The sequence below is a fragment of the Ambystoma mexicanum genome, chromosome 10 (assembly GCF_040938575.1).
Source record: "Ambystoma mexicanum isolate Mex_15411 chromosome 10, UKY_AmexF1_1, whole genome shotgun sequence".
In the NCBI taxonomy this organism is placed as follows: Eukaryota; Metazoa; Chordata; class Amphibia; order Caudata; family Ambystomatidae; genus Ambystoma; species Ambystoma mexicanum.
Genome location: NC_090932.1, coordinates 1,268,158,037 through 1,268,181,458, shown reverse-complemented (window position 1 = coordinate 1,268,181,458; position 23,422 = coordinate 1,268,158,037). Strand labels below are relative to the sequence as shown.

General features: G+C 47.0%; 1 protein-coding gene across 1 annotated transcript in view; it reads right to left on the bottom strand.

Annotated features, from left to right (window-relative positions):
- Positions 1 to 23,422, bottom strand: part of DDX54 (DEAD-box helicase 54) — a 560,256-nt gene that overhangs the window by 149,072 nt on the left and 387,762 nt on the right. Inside the window, exons 12-14 of the mRNA XM_069619243.1 lie at positions 23,064 to 23,198; positions 22,590 to 22,811; positions 15,619 to 15,692 (exon numbers count right to left, since the gene is read on the bottom strand). Coding sequence (XP_069475344.1) covers positions 15,619 to 15,692; positions 22,590 to 22,811; positions 23,064 to 23,198 — 431 coding nt within the window. The remainder of the gene's footprint in view (positions 1 to 15,618; positions 15,693 to 22,589; positions 22,812 to 23,063; positions 23,199 to 23,422) is intronic.

Below are 23,422 nucleotides of genomic sequence, written 5' to 3'. Positions count from 1 at the left end.
ATCAAATTCTTATCCATCAGAAACTCATTCATTGAAATGCTTTTCCATCGAAAAGCATATTCATTGAATGAATTACGATGAATTACGATGAATTTTCAATGGAATTTAGAATTAGTGTTAGGGCAAGGGTGCCCTTGGGGTTAGGGGGGGTTGGAGGGGGAGACCCCCCCAAATAAACAATAAATAACACAAGTGATAGGGAGCTGTCCAGTGCTGAAATACATTAAATATTGCAGCACTGGACAAGGGTTACATTTAGAAAATGGGGGTTGGTGTGGGGGGGTTAGAGGGAGAGGACCTCAGTGGGGGTTAGAGGGGGAGGACCCCTGGGGGTTGAGGGGAGTTTGGGGAGGGGGGGTGAGACCCCTCCCAATAAAAAAAAATATTGTAAATTACAGGATAAACACGTTGCACTTATGTATGGGAATTCAATGGAACATTTTTAGATGGAAAAAATTCGATAGTACTTACCTTCCATGCAAAATTTTCGATGGAAATATCATAAACCACTTAACTACCTTTGACTCACTCTAGAGCAATTGGGGTGTGGAGAAATCTTCACGCGGATGGTCCTGGCCAATTTCCAGACCCCCTCCATGAAATTCCATGTGAATGGGAGAAGCTCGGAATCCATACCTATTCGAAGGGGCAACAGACAAGGGTGCCCACTCTCACCCTTAGGTGTCACCATGGAGCCGCTGTCACACGCGATTAGGGAGGACCCGGCAATAAAGGGAGTAGTGGTGAAAGGGACAGAACACAAAGTGGCATTGTATGCCGATGATGTATTCATGTTCCTGAGAGATACTGGGAGCATGCTGCCGAAGGTGCTGGATCTCAGGGAGAACTTTGCGGGGGTCTCTGGTTTCTCAATTTCGCGAAGTCTACAGCACTCAACGTCACAGAGGACCAAGCAGATGTTTTAAGGTAACGTGGGTCTTGACCACTCGCATGGGAGCAGGATCACCTGGAATACCTGGGGGTGAGTCTGACCCCCACGAGTAAGGGGATCTTCAATGCCAACATCAAAGGCCTCCAGGGAAGCCTTAAGGGAGACCTAAAGAGATGGGACCTGCAGGAGCTCTCCTGGTTTGCAAGAATAATGGCATTCAAAATTACTCTGCTACCCAGATTTGTGTTGTGAGTGCACTACCATTGTGGATTCCCCCCAGACTCATAGCACGGCTACAAAAAGAGATATCTCAGTTTATCTGGGGAGGCAAGAAACCTCGGGTGGCAAAGCGAATTCTGTTTATGAGCCCAGGAATGGGTGGGCTGGGGGTCACAGAGATGTCCCTGTAAACCTACGGCAGCTCAGTTAGCACCAATGTTGCACTGGTCCTCACAGGACACCGAGAGGGTGGTATGAGCTGGAACGGGCCACAGGCATTTCACTGGTGTATGTAGGGTTTCTAAAAGCTAGAGTAAGAGAAGCAGGGAGACGCCCGTTAGCTTCCACAAGAATTACTCTTCGCTATTGGAACAAAGTGCTCCGGGCAAGAAAACTCAGACCTGGGGAGGGGCCCCTCACTCCAATGAGCTACAATAATGAATTTACGCTGGGAAAAGCCCTGGGGTTCTGGGCAAACTGGGAGGGGGTACCACCCTAACACTAAGACTTTTTTCAGGACGGTGTGCCTTTGCAGTTCGAGGTGTGCAAGACCAAATTCTCCCTTCCGGAAGGTGAAAGGTTCCACTACGCGCAAATCAGGCACTGGGTGACATCCAATGAGTGTAGAGAGGCGGCCAATAGATCCTCTGTGGGCCTGGAACTTACAATGAAGGAGTGGGTCCCAGGGAAGGGCATATCAAGACTGTGCCAGCTCCTGGATGGCGCAGAGGTGGAGGACAAATTGCATGGAAAGATGGAAACGGGACCTGGGAATACCCATTTCTGAAGTAGAATGGGGGCACATATGGGGGCGGGCACAGAAAAGCTGTAGATGCTCCATGATAAAAGAATCGGCATAAAAGATATACATGCAATGGTATATGACCCCCACAGAGGCTTCATAAGGTGAACCCGAACATCCCAAGGGATTGCTGGAGGGGGTGTGGGTAGGTGGGGGATATGGGGCACATGTGATGGGTATGTCCCAAGGCAAAAATCTTTTGAAAGGAAATTCCAAGTCACATCAGGGAGATTCTCGGGGTACTGTTGCCAATGTGCTCAAAAGTGATCTTGCTAGGGGCAGTAGCAGAGGGCCTATATGATGCAAGTAGGACAAGGGAAAATAATTACATGCTGGCTGCGGCACATAAATGGAAATCGGAGCAGGGCCCGATATTAGCAATGTGGTGGGTCAGATTGTGGGGCATTATGGCCATGGAAAAAGTGTGTGCGTTAGCAATGGGCAAATACCAAATCTTTGTAAAGGTATGGCTTCCAATCCACAAATTCGTAGCCGAAAGAGAACCAATTCCACACAGCAGCCATACTCAGAAAACGTTTTGGTGCTGTGAACTAACAAAGGGGGCGGACTTGGACATTGGAGGGGATAGCCTTGGAAAGTCAGGCAATGGACCTAGCCTGATCCAGTGAGTGCAATGTAAGAATTACTAGACAAAGACTTGTAAATGTACCATCAATCTTAAGTTTGTTGGGAGTTGGGAAAAGCCGGAGGAGAAGAGGGAGAGAAATATGGGCACCAGAAACTAGCATTGAGTCGTATTGTAGGAATGAAATCTGTGGGTGCTCTTAAAATAAAATAAAGCTTGTTAAAAAAAAATATATATATATATGTAACACTGTGACCTCACAAAATCTTGGATTTTCATTGACATTGCTAAGAGTTTGTTCGCAGCCTAGTAAGATTGCAGACCGATCCTTCAAAGGCTTAGTCCACAATCATGGCCCCCTCAGTATGTCCAGGTGAGGCAGCCCATCACATGCCTCTACTTTTTTTTAACACAGGTTCAGGCCTGGATCATCCAACTTACCTCCAAGCCACATGCTGAGTTTGAGGGCCATTCAGACAAGGTTGTGGAGGGGAGTAAATGAACAGTCACTAGGCACAATACATAAGTGGACACAAAGATTAAGGACAATGAACATTGGACATTTTTAAGCGCAGGTAGGCGGAACGGCCAGCTGTGCTCGGAAGGTGACCATGATGGGTTAAGTGCTAGGGTGGAGGCAGAGGAATTGAGGAGCAGAGGCAACTTCGAGGTGAGGGAAAACTGTTAGCTAACAGGTGTTAAGCAAGATTGTATGCAGTACCCTTTGGGTGCCCTACAACAACCCTGACCACCTGGCAATAGGAACCCAACCTTTGGTATAAGCTTGTACTACACAGGTTGGTAGCGTGTTGAGCAGCCAGGCTCATCTCAAGAGAGGTCAATGTGAGCTGTAGGGGAGTTACACAGAGATTCACAGTGAAGTATTCAAAAGGTTTCTTGAATAAACAATTATTAATTTATCAGTCAGATAGAATAAGCCTTCTTCAGAAGGGAGCAATATAACAGTAACACTCAAATCCACTACAAAAATACACACTCTTAATATTTCTAAATCAGTAAATACCCTTTTGGGATGGCCCACAGACACTACCTACACCCTCAGGTGACTTCAATAGTTTAGGGTGCTGGGGACATTAATATATCACTGTTGCATTTAGAATCAGAGTTAAGAGTTTGTCAAAGAGAAAGGTTATTATGACAACAAGAAATCTCACAAATATTTCTTAAAGCAGGTATGTACTTTTGTAAACACCCCAATGCAAAGTTAGTTAACCCTTTCCTGCAAGGAAGGCCAAACACATCCACAGAAGGAAGAAGTGTCATTCAAGGAGCCAGGCTAAGCCAAGGTCAATTGAGCCAAAGTCTACGTGAAACTGAAGCACTTCTCAGAGGTAGGTAAAAATATTGCACCATATTTTAAGTTTTTTTTTTAGAAAGAAGAATTCAAAGTAGGGCCACAAGCCGTTTAGGCTTGTGAAGTAAAGAAGCCGTCAGCAACTCTACAGAGCAACCACAACAAGTCTCACTAACAGAGAACAAGTGTAGTTACACGACAAGAGGTATGTTCTCTTAGACTGTACAGTACCTTTAGTTTGAAGAAAAATGCAGCAGATGACTTCAGTTCCTGTACAGCTCTGCAGATCCTGGTGTTCCTGTGCCTCAGTCAGGGGACAAGAGGGAGGACTTCTGGGGACTACTGCAATGGGACGGTCACCACTCGCAACCGGCAATCTTCAGACAAGTGGCACTTCGGTATTTCAGCTCCTCGCGACTTCCGCAAATAGAAACACTGCTATTTCTAGCTGTCAAGATGGACTTTCCTTGCTTCTGGGGTCCAGCGCACTGTTGAGGTGGCTCAGGCTCGGTCAGTCCTGCTTCCTGGGAGTACGGAGGCTCTTCCTGGAGCTCTTGGCCAACTTAAAAGCAATGCAGACAATCTGGTGTTCCTCTCCCTGGCGTTTCGTTCCAGCAGCAACTCTGTGGATATGCAACCAGCTATGAGAGAATGTCCATGTGGCTTACTTTGGAGTTGATTGGTCCCACCAACTCTAGGGGAGAAGTCGTCCTTGCAGGGGCTTCTCGGTCGATACAAATTTGGAGTTTCAGCACAGCAGCAGGGCTTCACCGGTCAAACCAACGGTCCAGGAGTTGCAGCAGGCGTCCTCTTCAAGTTCTTCCTCGGTTCCTTCTTCCAGTGATCGACTCTACCTTCCAAGCCAAAAGCCTAGTCTTTTATTCAGGTTTCGCCCATTCATTCCAGCCTAGCTGTCAGTCACTCAGCAGGGTGTCTGTCCTTGCCGGACAGTCAGCCAGCCAATCACCACAGAGTGCATTTGGGTCTCCTGGGAGACTAAGCACAGGGAGTTTCAGACACCTCGCTCACTTCTTACCCCCACCAGACACCCTAGAGCCAGAGGCGGGCTTCACTTGCCTTTGGTATCTCGCCAAAGGCAAAGCGAACAAAGGGACCAAACCTGGTTTGGTGTGCACAGTAAATTTCAAGGACGACCTTTCCAAAAAGAAATGGCAAAAAAAGAAGACTGGGGCCATTTTGACAAAAATGGCACCCTTGGGTGCTTTACTGCAACTGTGAACGCAGCCCATGGTAAATGCACACCACAGTAGTTAAAAGTAAACCACTGCCACCAGCCATTCATCGAGGAAACGGCAACATAAAAATGTTACATGAGAAGCTACACAAAGGGGATACTAAGTAACCCCTCTAGCACCCTATAGTAATATTGGGTGTGCTGGGTCTACAAAGTTACAAATGTAAGTAAAGTCAATTTCACTTTACTGTTCTTGGAAACAGTTTATCCACGAGAACGTATGCAAACCATAGGGAAATCTGAAAGACTTCCCCGTATCACTGCAGTGAAGGTGCTGTGCTGAAGGTGCTGTGTGACACAATGTAAAAGATGATGCCTATGGAGTTTGTCAGACTCTATAACTAAAAGAAAGTGTTCAAAAATCACATTAAAATACAAGAGAGAGTGGGAAAAAGGGTTTTCACACTCTCCAAGTTAACAGAATCAAGTCCTCAAAATCCAGCACACTTTGCTGGGGGTCTCTAAGGTAGAGGGAATTAGCACATTTCTGAGAATTCTCCCCAACACATGGCAGATCAGAGGTAGGTTAAGAGGGTAACTCTAGGCAAGGAGGTGGACTTTAAGTTTGGTTTTGAACAAATCCTTGTGGACTGTTTCTCGGATGTCCGCGGAGGAGGGGGGGGGGGGGGTTTGCGGAAAGACGCTGAGGTTTTTAGCTGAAGAAGAGTAGGGTAGAGTGTCAGGTGGGAACTGGATAGGAAGAGAGGAGAGAGAACATTTGGCAGGGAAAAAGAGCACCTCTGTTTTGGTACAGTTTAACATCGGAGTGCAAAGCCATCCAATCTTTAATGGCAGAGACTAATAGCAAGATCAGAGGAGGGTTCAGGAGAAAAAAAAGAAGATTTGGGTGCTGTCCGCAAATAATTGGTCCGAGAACTCAAAGGAGAAGATTAGTGCCCCAAGAGCGGAGGTGTAAGTGTAAAGAGGAGCAGACCCAAGACAGAGCCTTTTGGAACACCAACAGTTAGAGGAGTGAGTTTAGAGGTGTTGATCCAGGAGACACAGAATTGACAAGCTGCAAGGTAGGATTCAATCCAAGCGAGGGCTTGATCGCGAATCCCAAGAAGAAAGAGTATTAAGGAGAAATGAGACTGAGTCATCGACAGTGTCAAGGGGAGTAGACAGGCCAAGGAGAATTAGGATAGGCTGGAGTGCTTAGCCGAGGCGATGAAGTTGGACACATTCATAAGAGCAGGTTCTGTGGAGTGACAGGAGTGGAAAACTGCTTGTAGGGATTCTGGAAGGTTGTTGATGTCTATGAAATTGGTAAGACGATAGAACACAACCCATTGGAGCACTTTATAGTGTGAAAGGAGAGACAAATGGCGAAGGTTAGCTGGTAGGTTCGGGTCCGCCCCTGCTTTTTTAGGAGGGATGACCGTGGAAAGCAAGCAGAGTCGAAGGACCGGTTGAAGAGTTCAGCGAAGTGAGAGGGCACTAAAGGGGCAATAAGCTGGACTAGCTGAAGAGCAAGAGGGTCCGATGGGGCACAAGAGGGGTTAGCCTTTATCAGTAACATAAGAGATGCATTTGAAAAGCGCATGTTCACCCCCGGAGGAGCATCTTGGCGATAATAACAGATGGCTGTTACCCAACTTAATGGTAGTCATTTTATCGACCTTGGAAGGATGAAGGGCTGAGTGGACCTGCCGGGATTCGAACCTGTGACCCTGAGGTCAAACACAGGCCCATGTAGTGGATGCATTAGTCCACAAAGCCACAGACCCGGCAGAGTAGAGCTAGCACTTTGTCAGTTTTAAGTGTAACAAAAGTGGGAGATGGAGGCAGAGGATGATAGAGTAGGCTGAGATTAAAATATAGGAGGGAGTGAGCGGAAGGTCAGGAGAGAGTCTCCAATTTTGGAAATGTTTGCAGCAAAGTATTCAGCTAGGTCATTAGCTGTAGGACTCGAGTTGATAGACTAGGAGTGGGTTTAGGGTGCCCTCTAGCTGGCAAGGATGGTTGGAGTGCGAGTCAATGAGGGTTAGGTAGAATTCTTAGGGAGTTTTACAAAAGTCCACCTAGAGTAGTACTTAAGACGACTCTCAATTGGGACACAGGGCTCCAACTATTAGTATAGGCCTGAACCACATACATTTTGTTGGTAGCAATGGCTGAGCAGCCAGGCTTATCGTAGGAGGGAGGGAGGTACAAAGACCTGAAGAGTATGCACATAGGCTAAAGAAACACTAAAGTTGCATAATAATGGTTTATTTTATATATACACTATGGTAAAGTTGATTTTTTATAAAGCCAAGTACCATAACACACAATGAGTAACTTGGAACTAATGCAATCTTCAAAGTGAGTAAATCACTTTTGTAATACTTGTAGAATGCCAGTCAACAATTCAAAGGTAAGTAAAACACTTTTGTAATAACTTTCAAAATATAAGCTTCAGGTCAGAATGGATAAAACAAGACCAATATAAAGCAGGTAAATGCTTGCATCAATTTCACAGAGGCCTTAGGCTTTAGAAGTCTATTATTATCGAGTTATGAGTGCCTCAGTGTGAGGTTGGTGGGCCAAACAAGCAAGGCACAAAGCTGTGGAAAGTCAAAGGTTCCAGGGGAAGTCTACAGTAGCATGTAAGTAACACTCTGTTGGGGAAAGAGTCGGGGACCTCTGGGAAGGTTCCCTGAAGGCACACAGGCTTTGGGCCTGGGCGAACGTGAATGGGTGGACTCCAAAACACAATTCACGACTCCAGCAATACAGGAGCAGCTGAATAACTCTAGATAAGCTGTACCAAGAGTCTCACAGTACCTTAAACGTGAAGAAGAGGATGCAGTACAATGCTCCCTCAATGCAGCAGCAGACCCATTTACCGGATTCTTGGTCAGGAAGACAAAAGAAGGGACACTTGGAATGGATCTCGCAGCAGCAGTCTAGTGAAGAGGCTCCAGGGAAAGGATTCTTTGTGGTTCTGTGATTTTGGCACCCTTTGTAAAGCACCAGTGAAGATGTATTATTCCCCCGGTCGTTTAGTCCTGCTTTCTCGGTCCAGCGATCTTCAAGGTGAGGGAACTTCAAGGGGCGGAATCTTGCATCTGGAGGTGTGGAAGGAGTCCACCAAAGTTTCGGTGGGTTTGATCTTCGGAGGGTAATACAATGGCGATAGGTCTCAGGATATTGCCAGTTTGCAGCCGGTGAAGGTCACAGCTCATTGCAGGATGACTTGAAATGCAGGTCGTCTTGAGTACGATTGGTCCCACCAGACTAAGGGAGAGAGTCGTCCTCTTTGGAGTTCCCCTGACACTTGGAAGGAGGGAGGGCGTGAGGGGGGTCGGGGGGGGGTCGAACAGCAGCGAGTACTCAGAAGGCACCTCTGGGTTGTCTGGAAGTGGCTGCAGGCGTCTCTCCTCTTCTCCCTCCCCTTGGGAACATATGTTCCCACAAGGAAAATAACAGAAAACAAAAAGGGAAGAACAAAGGGCTGTCAGTAACACTGTGCACAGATTGATGTGCGCTACAAAAGTCAATGACAGATCCCACAAAACTTGGACAGCATGACTCCAAGGGAAAGGTAGAAAAAGAAAAGGATCCCAAGGATAGGGTAAAAGAATGAGTGAGTGTGGAAAGATTCTCACACAAAATCCAGTAGTCCAGCAAAAAGTGTTGGTGGACAGAAATGTGAAGGTGATTTCACATAAAAATGAAAATCTACCTAACAAATTCCCTTTTCGCTCTATCAAGAGTGGACGAGAGTGTTCAGGGCAGAGGGTTAGAGTTGCAGGTCCTCATGCAAGTGGGCACACCTCTATTTGCGCAACAGCCGGCACATGTCTGTGCAGAGAGAACATATGAATAGGGTGATCCATGGTTGAGGATGCTGAGATTTAGGGGTGAAAGTAAGCAGTAGGAAGTGGGAGGAGAATGAGTCATAGTAGGAACTGGAAGCAGGAGAAGGCAGTGTTGGTGGAAGAGGCATTGATACGAAGGAGTAGCGTGAGAACTGTAGGTATTATAGAAAGGGGGCATGGCGGATGGTTTACATTTCCTTTAAGTAATAGGTGAAGCAAGTGGAGAGGAAATGGCAGAGGGTGGAAAGAAGAAGGTGGTGGAAACAATAGAGTGATCAGATAAGGATGGTGTGACAGTAGTATTAGTGGCGGAGAGAAAGGTGGAGATGAATAAGATCCATAGAGTTAACGCCTGTGTGGGTAGGTAGGTTATGGATAGAGTGAAGAGCGTGGTCACTAAGAAAAGACTGACGTTAAGATTTCTGGTTGGAGAGGGAAGGTTAAAGTCACCTAAGAGAATAAGGTGATTTTAGTGGAAATAGAATCAAGGAGTTGCCCAAGATGCTCAAAGAATGGTCTAGTGGGACCAGGAGGGCGATAGATAGAGATGTGAACCGATTGAGGCAGAGCAATAGTAGAGATGGCAAATTGAAAAGAGGTAGGACGCCGCGACATTGGAGATTTAAGAGGCATTGAGATGGGAAGAAAGTAGGTGGCGGCCGCCTCCATCTCAGCTAGTGCATCGAGGAGAGTTAATGAAGGATATTTTGGAGTCTTGTAGGGCTGCCAGAGTCGCAGTTTCAGATGGAAAAATCCAGGTGTTAGTGATAACAAGAAGGTCTAAGGGAGGAGAGCTCATGTGAAAGTCAGTGATAAAGGAAGTTTTGTAGCATAAGGACTATGCATTCCAGAGTGCAATGCTCAGTTGATGAGGTAAGGAAGAGTAGAGAAGTCGAGTCTCAGAGGAAGAGAGGCAAGGTGGATAAGAGTTAGAGGAGGTACGGTAACGTCAGTCAGCTTTGTTTATTGGGAGAGGTGGATGAGAGATGGAGCAGTGGGAGTTATGAGTTTTAGAATAGGGATAGGAAAGGAGGAAGTTGTAACGTGATTGGCGAAAACATATAGGGCGAGGCGAGTAGAAGAAGCAGCAGGGGGAGCAAGAGTGAATGCATTATAAGCGAGTAGCAGTGTGGAGAGACAGTACAGTAATTAGGAAGCTTGGGGTACTCACAGGTGCAGCAGGGAGCAAGGCAAAAACAAAGGCGCATAAGTAGAGCAGGGGCAAAAGTAGAAGCAGGGACTTGGGAGAAAGATTGGTAACATGAGGAAGTTGAAAGTGGGATCAGAGGTACAGGATCAACATGAGACAGGGTAGAAACGTGGTTTCAAGGTAGAAAGTAGACAACCTGCATAGATGTCAAAAGAGACAAGTCAGGAAAGGGTTGCTGCTGAAAGCCCAAATGACCTAGTGAAACCATATCATATTATAACCAAGGATCAGGTTAAGCCTGCAAAAACCGGCAATGGAAAAGCTGAGGCTGCATGAAACCCCTTAGCACCAAGAAACTAGCAGAGAAATAAAAGATTTTGTAGGACACTTCTTAAGCCTTAGAGAGTCACAGAATGTGTGGGTAAGCCTTAAACCTGAGATTAAAGACAGCGATGAAGGTGCCAAACCCAACATGTCGCAGATTAACGGAAACTAGGGAAGGGTGCAGGAACACAAAAGCCGGACCTAAATAGGTACAGTGGGCCTTGAAACAGGACACACAGTACTCCTCTCTTTTCGGATTCAACCCAACTGTTATTTTAATTTGTTTTTCCACCCTCTCTGGGATTCCTCAAGTAAAAGATTTAAATTCAAAGTCAAAAGCCTACGTCTGATTTTTGATCCATGACAACACTCCAGGTCCAGGAGCGAAACCTTACCAGAGGGTTCAAATATCCAGCTACTGCATTTCTATGAAACCACAGACCCTGGGGAGTAAAAGGTGAGTCTATCTGGTTAGTGTAGTACAACATGCACTGAAGGGAAACCTTGCAAGGGATTGTGAACATCAGTCTTCTGATACCTGGCCCAGGAGATAGACATTTGTTCGGAAAGTGATATTGCATTCTGATAAAACCTAGAGCAAGGGGGAAGAAATACTTGCATGTAGGAGTGTAAAGAAGCAAGCGGGTACTATGTCCCAGACACAGAGATTGCCAACAAGTGAGCAAAGCACCATATCCTTGAAACAGACTATTTAGAATCTTAACTCTCGGGAAAATCAGTATTCCAACAGTTAGGCCCTCGAGTTGAGCCAGCCTTATATCTTTACCAGAGAGATCCTCATTTCTTGTTAAACTCCCCTAGTGTCTAGATGTATTAAACACACCCATTATGAAAAAGTCAATATAGGTATTCAACTTTGGAATCCATAGAAAAGACTGGAGAAAAAAAGAAAACCTGAATGGGATATTTATTTGAATTTTGGCTGAATGTAAATTAGGCACAGTCAGAAACTTTGAATAAATATCCCATTCGGATCAGTTTGAAGTCCAAAGCCAAGTGCAATTCTTGGTATGACTCTGACCTAGCTACACTTAAACCTAAGTGTAGGGTGGCTGAGAGGAAATGGAGGACTTCATGTTCATCCTCTGACACACTGGCCCGTCGCCTGCTACAAAGGCAATACCGACTCTGTCCTCACCAAGAAGAGTCAACATTCAAGCTTGTGTCTCTGTGGCATCTAACAACTCGGCCGAACTCTTTAAAATCTGCAAGGAGGGGGCCAACCCTGCTGCAGTCTCTATCCCGCCCGTTGCCTCCCAGGCTCTTTGCAATGCCCTTGCCTCTGACTTCATTTCAAAAACCCAGGACACCCTGTCCACCCTCTTCACCCACACCCCTCCTCTCCCCTCCCCTCCCCATCTGTCCTTGCTGACCCTCCTTTAGCCAACCCTCCCTCCCCCAACCATCCTTCCCGTCCTTTCCTCTTTTCTCCCCTGACAAAGTCTCTAGACAAGTCCGATCTATGAAAGCCTTGTCAAAACAGGTTCATCCCTGTTCCTCTAAAACCATCAAGGACCACATCGACACCCCCGCTCCAGCCCTTGCTGATTTTTGCAACCACTCCTTTGCCTCGGGATCCTTCCCCTCCCCTCTGAAGCACTCCTTTGTGCATACTCTTCTCAAGAAACCCACAGCTGATCCTTCTTGTCCAGCTAACTATCGCCCAATTTCCATTACTCCCTTTCTTGGCAAACTCCTGGAAAAGTTGGCCATCTCTCAGCTTAACCTTCATTTTAATTCTGTTGCTTAACCTTCATTTTAGTTCTGTTGTCTCCATGACCACCAGTTTGGCTTCAGAACTGCCAGAAGCACAGAAACTGCTCTCCTGAACATCTGCTCTCTAACCTTGACTCTAACATTCCCTCTGTCCTCATCCTCCTCAATCTCTCTTCTGCCTTCGACACAGTCAACCATACCATCTTGCTCAACCGTCTCCGTGAAAACCTGGGTATCACTGATCAGGCTCTGGTCTGGCTGACCCCTTTCCTCTCAGATCGACCCTCACAGGCACAGGTCCAACTTGTGTCCTTCCTTTCATCCATCTTCCTATCTACCTTTGGTGTTCCCCAGGGGTCTAACCTCTCGCCCTGGTTTTTCAACCAATACCTGGCAACTCTCGCCCACTGCATTGCAACTTTCTGCTCAAATTTCCAGTGCTACGCTGACAACTCATTTTCAGGTTGCCCTCTGCCACCTCCTCTCCCTCTCTTATCTCCGATTGCCGAACTGCCATTCATGATTGGTGTGCCGCCAATGATCTTTGTCTGAATGCCAGCAAGACGGAGATCCTCCTCATCGGCACACCTTCACCATCCTTTCCCCTCACTCTCTGGCTGGCCTCCCTTGGCCCTCCTCCTACCCCCACCTGCGAAGCTAAGAACCTATGCGTCATCTTTGACTCCACCCTTTCCTTCTCCGCCCACATCTCTGAGGTCTCTAAAAAGTCAAATTTCCTACTGCACCTCCTCAGAGTTACTCTGCCTTTCCTCTCCTTCTCCCAGAAGCTCATGGTATCCCAAGCTGTGGTTCTCTCTAGCTTGGACTATTGTAACAGCCTCTTTCTACATCTACCTGCCTCTACTCTCCGCCTTCTGCAACTAATCCAGAACAGGACTGCGAGACTTGTCCTTGGCCTCAAGCCCTGGGATCGTATCTCTCCAGCTCTGAAATCTCTCCATTGGCTCCCAGTGGATACAAGGATTAAATTCAAAACCCTCTGCATTGTCCACAAGGCTTTCTGGGGCCGGGGTCCAAAATACCTTCAGCTATACCTCTGCAAATACCTCCCCTTTCAAGCTCTTCGCTCCTCTACCTCCAACTGCCTCAGGGTCAGTCGTTTTTCAAAGAAACAAGCTGGGGGTAGATCTCCGTCTTCGGCTGGGGCCTCCCTCTGCCACTCTAAAACTTGAGAACCATCTCTGGTTCCAGAAGCACCTCAAGACCTTCCTCATTTCTTCTACCTTCGCTCCCCTTCTCCCCTGCTGATCTGTTCTCTCTTGGCACGGTGCACCTGGCCACCCTCTGTCCTCCGGGCCCAGGTACCTGCTCACCTTGCCACCCTACCGCACTGCCTCAGGCCTACACCCTGCACTGGGGTCTGTACCCATACAGCCACCCCCCCCCTTTTTCTTCCTGCACTTATCAGACATACCCTGTCTGCCGCCTTAAACCTAGCACTTGCAAATTGCTGTCTGACTAAAACTGTTTGTTGCTTTTATTATTTATTTATTGTTATTTATCTGTTTCTCCTCTGCTTCGCACTTTCCACTTCTCCCCCTTCCATGCACTTTTCCCCTCCCCTTCTCCCATGCACGTGCACGTTCTCAATGTCACTGGGCCTAGTAAGATCGCTGTTTTGTTCTCCCGTTTCCCTCCCTTGCCTTGTCGCGCTCTGAAACACTTATGTACAAGCGCGATAGAAATAAAATATCATAATCATAGTGAACAAGGGGAGCTCGGGTTGCGGGGGTATGCCCTGCACCCTTGTTCACTATAATCTCAAGGGGGTTGCAGAGGTGTCCTCCATGACCTAAACAAAGGTTAAAAATAAAAAAAAAAAAAAAAAGGACCCTGCAGCACCGGTTCCCATGCACGTTGGTGAAGGGAACAGACATTTGCAGTGGAATGGAGAAGTCGGCCGGACACAGCAAAGTGTGCCCCAAAAAGTAAGTAGGGGTGTGTGGGTTGAGAGAAATGTCAGCGGGAGAATAACCAAAAGGCATTTTCGTTTAAATGACTTTCGTTTTTTTACTCCCTCTGACATTTCAGATTTGAACAAATTATGGACAATCTTCAACTTTTACTCTTGCCTCAAGTCTGTTAAACTGATTCAGTTTAATGTGTTGCAAAAAATATTGTACGTAGATTTAAGAAAATGCATTTAAAAAGTGTTTCATGGTTCAAAATAACTGGTAAAAGGTAGACAGTTGACAGCACTTGTGTCTCCAGTTACAGTATTAGACTAAACATACTACCACAAATAGCCCATTATCAACTAATGGCTACAAATGGTCTCAATTTAGAAAAAAGGAAATCTAAAATGCTGCCCCCCCCCATTCCCCTTTTAATTAAGTGCTGTAGCGGAAGCTGGAACTCTGCTCTGGCCCGGCTGTCACTGCTTGGATGTCTGATATATTGAAATAGGGTGTGGGGTGTTGGGAAAGGGTGTGGGGTGTTGGGAAAGGGTGTGGGGTGTTGGGAAAGGGTGTGGGGGTGTTGGGAAAGGGTGTGGGGGGTATTACACTGGCAATATTGGTGAGGATTGAGGCAGATAGTGATGTAACAGACTCATTGGGAAGAATGGAATTGGCAACACTGCTTGGTAGCTTGCTGAATCCCTCCAATGACAAACACCCATTAAGGCAGATTTACACATAACATAAGTTGTATTTAATGAGATGGCTGGGGATGACGGTAATGCTTGAACTTTAGCGGCTTGCCTGTTATATTTATGCAATATTGTATAATTAGGACCCACTTATTGACCTTGTGGGATAGGGGAGGTGTTTTGTTAGGTTGCCTATGTCTGTGCTACATATATAGTGGATTGTATTGTTATTGTCAAGGAATGGTAAACATAAATAAATCGTTGGTAGCAATATCATTTACTTATTACAATTTATTTACAGATTGTCATAAACATTGCAGGCTTCCAGAGCTATGATATAGATGCTATCTTTAGACGAGGAACCAGGAATCTCTGGTAAATATTTCACTTACATTCTAGGCTTCCTATTGGTTGGAAATCCTCAATTAAGAAGAAACTACTATTTACATGAATTAAAAGATGAGGATTCAGGACTATGCTGTCATCCATGTAAATGATACACTTGAAAAACACTGCTTTACATTTTTTTGAAACCTTTAAATTTAGGTACAGTAACTCTGAAGACAATAGTAAATAGAAAGTCCAAGGAAACTGGGGAAGCGCAGTCTGTAAAACCAAAAAACTTGGTGCTTACACAAATTGCAACCAAGACACAAAACCAATGTAACTGAACGTGGCTACCATCACTCAAACGCTTGTTAAAAACAGCTGAAATAGGGCTAAAGTATCTGCTTTCGTAAAAAAGTAAAAACAGAAATCACATCTGTTCTGGTATCCCCTGCCTGACCTAAAGGATACTCGCATAATTTGACTTTACATAAGCTTTTGAGCATGGAGTACACTTCTAATGAGAACCAGCTTTCACAGAAACTGTCAGTCCTTAGGAAGCAGATCAAACCTTTTTTAGTCCGCAGAACTACTCACCGCTCTGGACCGGTAGCTTTTAATTGAGTCCACAAATTTGAGCCTTTCCAGCTCTTCCTCCATTAAACCCGAACCTTTGTCAGCAAAAGACAGAGTCATACAATTAGTGGTGCTTACATCAGGCTGACTAATGCCACACTATCAAGACTTTGGGATATGACATGCATTACTTACCGTAATAGCATTTCTGCTGATTGTATCTGCTTAGATTCACATGCTGTGCATGGTTTATAGTGACTTTTTCGAATAGCATTTTTTCGAATGCCATTATGTCGAAAACATCTCGCCGAAAAATATTCGAATGTCTTTTTTTTAAAATGGGGAGATCCCCCCTAAACCCCACGTTTTTTAAAATACTTTAACTTTCTAAACCCAAAAAAAACATTAAATAAAAAAATACATTCAAAATATTTATTTTCAGCCATATGTTTGACATAAAATTGCATTTCGAGGAAATGCATTCGACAAAATGACCGGATACCGCTGTGCATATAGTCTGACATCCAGTGGTAACCACAGAGTATTGCATCTCGTCTTTCGGGGACCAAAAGGGGACGTTGGCATAGGCGTGTCTGTAACACTATCCCTAACGTGACGTGTAGTGTACCCAAAATCCCTCACGCGCCGAGGGCCCTCCGATTGTATTTATTCTGCCATGAGGGAGCCTAAGGCTATAGTGAGTGAGTACATGAAGAGAGAAAGTAGTAAGACGTCCATGTTCCTTCCACCCCAAGCGGGGAGGAAGGGTGGGAGCATGTGAATCTAAGCAGATACAATCATCAGAAATGCTATTACGGTAAGTAATGCATGTCTTCCGATGCTTGTTAATCTGCTTAGAATCACATGCTGTGCATAGACTAGTGAGCAGTACCCAGAGTTGAAGGTGGGTTGTGAGAAGGAACAGTAGAGAAAGGATGTCTTAGTACTGCTTGTCCCACCTGAGAATCAGACCTAGAATGAGTGTCTAGGCAATAGTGTTTTGTAAAGGTGTGTACAGAACTCCAGGTTGCCGCTTTGCAAATGGACTCGAGGGGAACTGTGCAATGAATGCTATGGATGCCCCAGTGCCTCGAGTAGAGTGTGCTCTAGGCTTGAAGGGTAGTTCTCTCTTAGCAAGAGAGAAACAGTGTGATGCATTTGACAATCCACCTTGAGATAGCCGATTTAGAGACAGGATCTCCTTCCCTATCAGCTGCCACTGAAACGAAAAATTGGTTTGTTTTCCTCAGTGGTTTAGTTTTCTCCAGGTAGAACATGACTGCCCTGCGCACATCTAGTGTGTAGGCTTTTTTCGGCCTTGCTAGTGGGATTCTGGAAAAAGGTAGTTAGTTCAATCGACTGGTTCACATGGAACCTAGATATGAATTTAGGTGCAAATCTGCGGTGCATGCACAGAACTACCTTATCCTTGTGGATTGTGACAAAGGAGTCTAGAACAGAAAGTGCCTGTATTTTGCTAACCCTTCTGATAGAAGTGATAGCCACTAGGAAGGCCGTTTCATAAGTCAGGTCTTTTAGGCTTGCTTTATGTATAGGCTCAAAGGGAGCTCCCATGAGCCTGGACAAAACCACATTTAGGTCCCACTCAGGAGCTGGGTGAGAAATGGGAGGATAAATCCTCTTAACCTCTTCCATAAAGGCCTTAATCACCGGTATCTTCCACCACAACACCTTTTGTTGTGAAGTGGTGTAGGCTGACAGTGCAGCCAGATGAACCTTTAGGGAACTGAAGACCAACCCAGTGTCCAACAGATGGGTTGGGTACAGCACAATGTGTGTGGGTGAGCAATCAATGGGATTGACACCCTTGGAATTACACCAGATGACAAACCGTTTCCATTTGCTGGCATAGCAATAACGTGTATTCGGTTTTCTAGCTTCCGCGAGTATGTCCATGCACCTCTGAGGGAGCTGTAGGTGTCCAAACTCTATGACCTCAGGAGGCAAGCTGCTAAGCTCAAGAATTTGTGGGCATGGGTGTAGGGTCTCCCCCCTCTTGAGACAACATGTTGTACGGGCAGGGTAGTTTCACTGCTGGGGAGAGGGACAGTCCCATCAAATGTGCGAACCAGGTTTGGCGGGCCCGCATGGGGGCCGCCAGTATCATGGTAACTGGTTCCTGGTGCACCATGTGCACTATCTTGTTGAGAAGGGGAGTTGGGGGGGGGGGGTTCAGGAAAGAGTAGACAAATTTCCCTGACCATGTTATCCAGAGACTGTTCACCGTGGAACGGTTCTGGGGTACCTGGAGGCGTAGTCTTGGCATTGGGCGTTTTCCTGAGTTGCGAACAGGTCGATCTCTGGGAAGACGTTGGACACAATGTCTTTGTGCAGACGCCATTCGTATTCTTTGGGAAGAGGAAAATCTCTGCTGAGCACGTCTGCCAGAGGATTGAGTTCCCCTGGAACGTGTTGGGACAACAGAAACATCTTGTGTCCGAGAGCCCATATCCAAATGTTTTGGACAGCTTGGATAGCCCTGGAGAGTGGGTGCCCCCGTTTGTTCAGGTAATACATTGCTGTAGTGCTGTCCGTTAGAATCAGCACTGTCTTCCCTTGCAGTTGCATCTGAAATGCCTTAAACACTGCTAATAGCTCCCGTAAATGTATATGGTTCGACACTTCCCGAGGGGTCCACACTCCATGTGCTGTCTGCTGAAGCAGGTGAGGCCCCCCCCACCCCCGTGAGAGATGCATCCGTCGTGAGAGTGGCTTCCACTGCAGGGGTGGTGAAGGTCTTCCCCTTCAAGAGGTTTTCTCTTGACCACCACTGCAGAGAGAGAACGAGGGCTGGCGAGACAACTATCAGATCCTCCCGTTGTCCGCTGGCCTGACACCACTGGCTGTTGAGCCACTCTTGAATGGGACGCATGCGCAGCCGCGCGTGTGGAACCAAGTATATGCACAACGCCATCATTCCTAGCAAGCGCATGGCTTTGCGAACCGTTATCTTCCAACTGGCTACATTTTGAGCGATCTGGAAAAGCATGTTCTACACCCTCTCATTGGTGGGGAAGACGAGGCCATCTTCCTGCCCGAATTAGAGCTCCCAGAAATTGTTTTGTTTGACTGGGGACTAGACTGGACTTCTTTTCGTTGATTGAGAAACCCAGACTGAAAAGAAGATCTACTGTTTTTTGGTTGTTCAAAAGACATGTGTTGCAAGAGTCCCCTGTGATGGGCCAGTCGTCGAGGTAAAGGTAAACTGGGACAGATAGTCTGCGCTGGTGTGCTGCAGCCACTGCCAGGACTTTGGTAAACACTCTTGGCGCTGAGGTGATGCTGAAGGGAGTACCTTGAATTGGTAATACCTGTCCTCTACCATGAACCTTAGATATTTTCTGTGTGCTGGCAACATTGAAATATGAAAGTATGCATCTTTCATGTCCAATGTTGCCATGTAGTGCCCCTGTTTCAGCAGTGGGATCACTTTCTGTAGTGTTACCATGCGAAACTTCTGGGGTTTTATGAACTTGTTCGCTGGGCGCAGGTCTAGAACAGGGTGCAAGGAAGTACACTGAATAAATACCCTGGTTAACCTGAAGAATAGGGACGGCTTCTATGGCGTCCTGTCCCAGCAGTGCTTCCACCTCTTGATTCAGGATCTGCAGATGGTCCGGTGAAAGGCGCCGTGAGCGCGGCGGTCTTAACTATGGAGGTCGGGCGAATTCCACGCAGTACCAGTGAGCGACAGTCTTTATGACTCACTGGTCTGAAGTTATCCCCTCCCATGCCGTGAGGAAAGATGTTAATCGCCCCCCCCCCCCCGACCGGGGTGACATGGGAGGGGACCTGGATATGGTGGTCATTTTTGACCAGAGACTGCAGCTCCTCTACCTCTGCCGCGTCGCTGACCCCTTGAAGGGTAGTATGTGGGGCTTCCTGAAGTTTGTCCTGTGTTGAAATTCCCCGTGCCATAGTTTTGACCTGCACGGGACTGCCCTCGAAAGGACCGCCGAGAGTTGTTACCTTTCTGGGGGCGGAAGGTTTTTGTGTGATCTGTTGCAGAGACTTAAGAGTCCATTGCTCCTTCTTGGCCGTTTCCAATGCCTCATCAACCGCTTTCCTGAAGAGGTAAGCTTCCTCAATAGGTTTATTGATGAGATGCCTGTGTTTCGGGTTTAAACCCTGAAGTGCGCAGCAAAGCAGGGCTTTTTAGTAGGGTCCCTTGGGCCAGAGACCTGCCTGCTGTTTCGGCAGTGTCCACGGTGTTTTTAATCACATTCTGGTTCACTTGTCTTCCCTCGACTATAATAGCGAGAAGTTTGGCTCTGATGGGTTCTGGAACCTCTTGGAGGCCTTCCTGGAGCAGATTCCACTGAGCGTCAGCATAGCTTGGCAATAGCGTGGTATTATTCGCTATCAGCGTAGTGTATGAGGCCGCCGAGGTAACTCGTTTGCCTAGAGCATACAGTCTCTTGGATTCCTTGTCCGGAGTTGCCTCCCCCGTGGCAAGGGGTACCCCTGCCCTTTTTCAGGTGGTAGTTACTACCAGCGAGTCGGGGATGGCATGCCTTTAATGTATAGAGGGTCGGATGGAGACGGCCGAAACAATTTCTTGACTCTTGGGTTCACTGCCCGGGTTTGAGCTGGTTATACCAAGGAGGGGACCAACCTTCTCTTGATGGAATTAAGGAGGGGAATGGCTTGGCTAGATGGAGGTTTTTCCTTAAGGATATCCTCTACAAAATCCTGTTCAGGCACTGCCTCTTGAGTCGAGATCTGAAAATGTTCAGCTGCCTTTTTCAACATAGAGTTGAAGGCCATCTGGTCATCAACCGGCAAGGCCTGACGAGCCGGAGTGGACAGAGGGGAGTCCAAACACAATACATCAGTATCTTGATCTTGATGTGGCAGTGTGCACGGGTCCGTTCCCTCCTGCTAAGTTTCGTCCCAATTGTCTGTGGTACCCTGCTGTCCCTCATAATTTTGTAGAAATGAAGCTTGTTCCTCTTCATTGTAAATGTCCCTATAGGTGTCCAAGTGGACAATGTCTTAATGTTGGACTGGGACAGAATGCTGATGATCTTGATGGTGAGAAGAAAATTGAGGGTTAGGCTCTCCACAATACCTTTTCTGGGATGATCAGAAAAACTGATAATTCTGTCCAGCCGGTGCATACACCCTTTGAATTTCTCTCTAGTCCATTTAGAGGACCCAGACGGGCCTACGGAGGAAAACAGTCTTCTGCCCAACGGCATCGAAAAGAGTCTCTTAGGGTGTCGGAAAGAGGCTCTTGGCTATCTTCATAAGCATCGTGAGAATCGGGGTCCCAAACCGCATCCGAAGTTTTTCCGCGACTTCCCCCGTGATTTTAGGCACAACCGGGATAAGTCCCACCGCTGCCGTAATCCTCTCGATGCTGTCTTCGGTAACCGCCGAATCGGTGTGAGATAATTGCTCCGATGGTCTATCAGTAGGTAATTTACCTTCCGCGGTGCTAGAGGGCCTAGCAGCCGTTTTTTACGACTAGCGGCCTAGTCGTAACTGTCGGGCCTACCGCGGCCTTCGGGACCGTTTCAGCGTCGGATTTCCACGCTTCGACGTGTGAAGTTTTTGGAGTAGCACCCTTACTTGATTTAGATTGCCCAGTCGCAAGACGCTGTTGCGGATGCGGGGAAGGCTTTGGATCTAGGTGATCCGAGGGAACCGTTGAAATTTTCAGCAGCCCTGTTGGCGCTCTCACCTTTATCGACCAGGACGTCAAAACCGGTGTAGGGGTTGTATGCTTAGTGTGATGCGTATTTATGCCCCTGTCACCGGGTGTTGTCCCTGCAGCAAGACCAGAGTCAGGCCTTAAAGGGTCGGCGACGGGCGTGGCGGATCTAGAAGTGTCCGCCTCGAGGTCTATTACATCCGCAACAGATGTTTGGTCATCTGAGGTGCCCCAGTCACTCAACGGGTGTGGCAGTGGGGGAAGGGGGTTCCACCCGTGACATACCGTACACGGCCCACCACTTTACACGATGCTCCTTAAGGGTCTTAGGCCAAAGGAGTTTGCAGGTCACACACCGCTTTTCGTCGTGCTATAGGGGTATACAGGCGCTGCACGTCCTGTGTTGGTCCTTCCAAGGATATCTGACCCTACACTTAGGGCAGAACCTAAAAGGAGTCCTTTCAATAGCCAAAGGGGAAGATGACCAGACCAAAAGGTTAAAGAGGGGAAAGGAGGAAAGACAAACCGAAAATATGGCCACCCAACCCCACTCTCCCTACTTTAAAGGTCGGCCAGAGGGCCCGACCACGTGGAAAGTCCGGCCGCCGGATCTTAGGCGCTGAAATCCACTGCCGTAGACGAATCCCCCGCAGTCTTCGTCAAAGATGTTGTTGTGACTGAAGGGACTTAACGTGGGAATAACCGACAAGTCGGTATAGAAGATAAACAATGTCTTTTGAAAGAGCTCTGCTATAGGGCGACCAGTTATCTGGGCAGAAAAAAACAATCTGAGGGACCTTGGCACGTGAGGGATTTTGGGTACACTACACGTAACGTTAGGGATAGTGTTACAGACACGCCTATGCCGACGTCCCCTTTCGGTCCCCGAAAGACAAGATGCATACTCCACGGTTACCACTGGATGTCAGACTATATGCACAGCATGTGATTCTAAGCAGATTCACAACCATCAGAGGCGAAGTTACACAAGCTAAAGAGGATCTACAGAAAATAGCGAAGGAGCGCTGGGGCTGATGGAACATTAGGGATTAGTACAAAACATTGGTTGTGGTGTGGTTGTAGGACATAGTGATAGCGCAACTGCTCTGAGGAACATATTGATAAGAGTCCAGTCCAAAGAGTTAATGTAGATAATAGTACCAAAGAGCTTGAAGGGAGGGGGCTGCAGATAATGGTGCAGAAGCAATGACCGGTGGAGTGACGGGAGTGGTGTTGAAGATTGTGATAGAGCATTAACTGTGAAGAATGATTTACGTTTAGGGAGCTGAAGAACAATCAATGTGCAGTTACTTACTGAAGAGTGGGTGGATGCCCACGCGTGTAAAATCTGTGTCCTTGACCCGTTTGATGGATTCCGCTGAAGGGCTGGGCCTGGATTTTAGATATTGGCGGTAAGCATTCTCCGACACCCTCTTCAAATTCTGCAAGTCCAGTGAACCTTCATGATCGGCTATCAGCAGGGACTCCTCGTCATCTATGATGCTCTGAGGAACCCGGCCAATCACCCCATCAGCTTCTGCAGGGAGAGCAATAGAGCCATAGTGTAGGCTATACCACATCTTGTAACCTTCATTAAGCACACACCTTAAATGGGCCTTATTCTAAGCAGGTTATAATCAGTTTTTTCCTATCATGCCAAATAAACAATTATCATGGGCAAAAAAGCCAATGTGTCAGAAACGGGTCAAACAAAAATGAAGCTGCCTTTGCACTCTCACTGTTGGCCACAAAGCTACACTATACCTAGAACAGGGCACTGGGTTCTCACCTGCAGGAGGGTCCTGTGGATTAGCCAGCTTTAGGGGTCGGCCCAAGAAAAGGTGCAGATCAAGAATGTATGGCGTCTCATCTATTGCTACGAGTGAGTAGGCAGTGCCACTCCGACCAGCCCGGGCAACTCGGCCTAAAAGAAAAAAAGTAATAAATCAAGGGATGGAAAGAGAAGCGTGTCTAGGAGCGGAGGAGAAAATTGGATACTTAAAACGAATGCACCGAGAGGCTGCTAAAACCATATCCATGGTGCCTCAACGTCTTATCCCCCTCAACGTCTCCATGCATACTACTAGAGTCTCATTACCCTCTGCCTCTCTCCTCGGCATTTCCTTCCACTGCCCATGTACCTTTCCT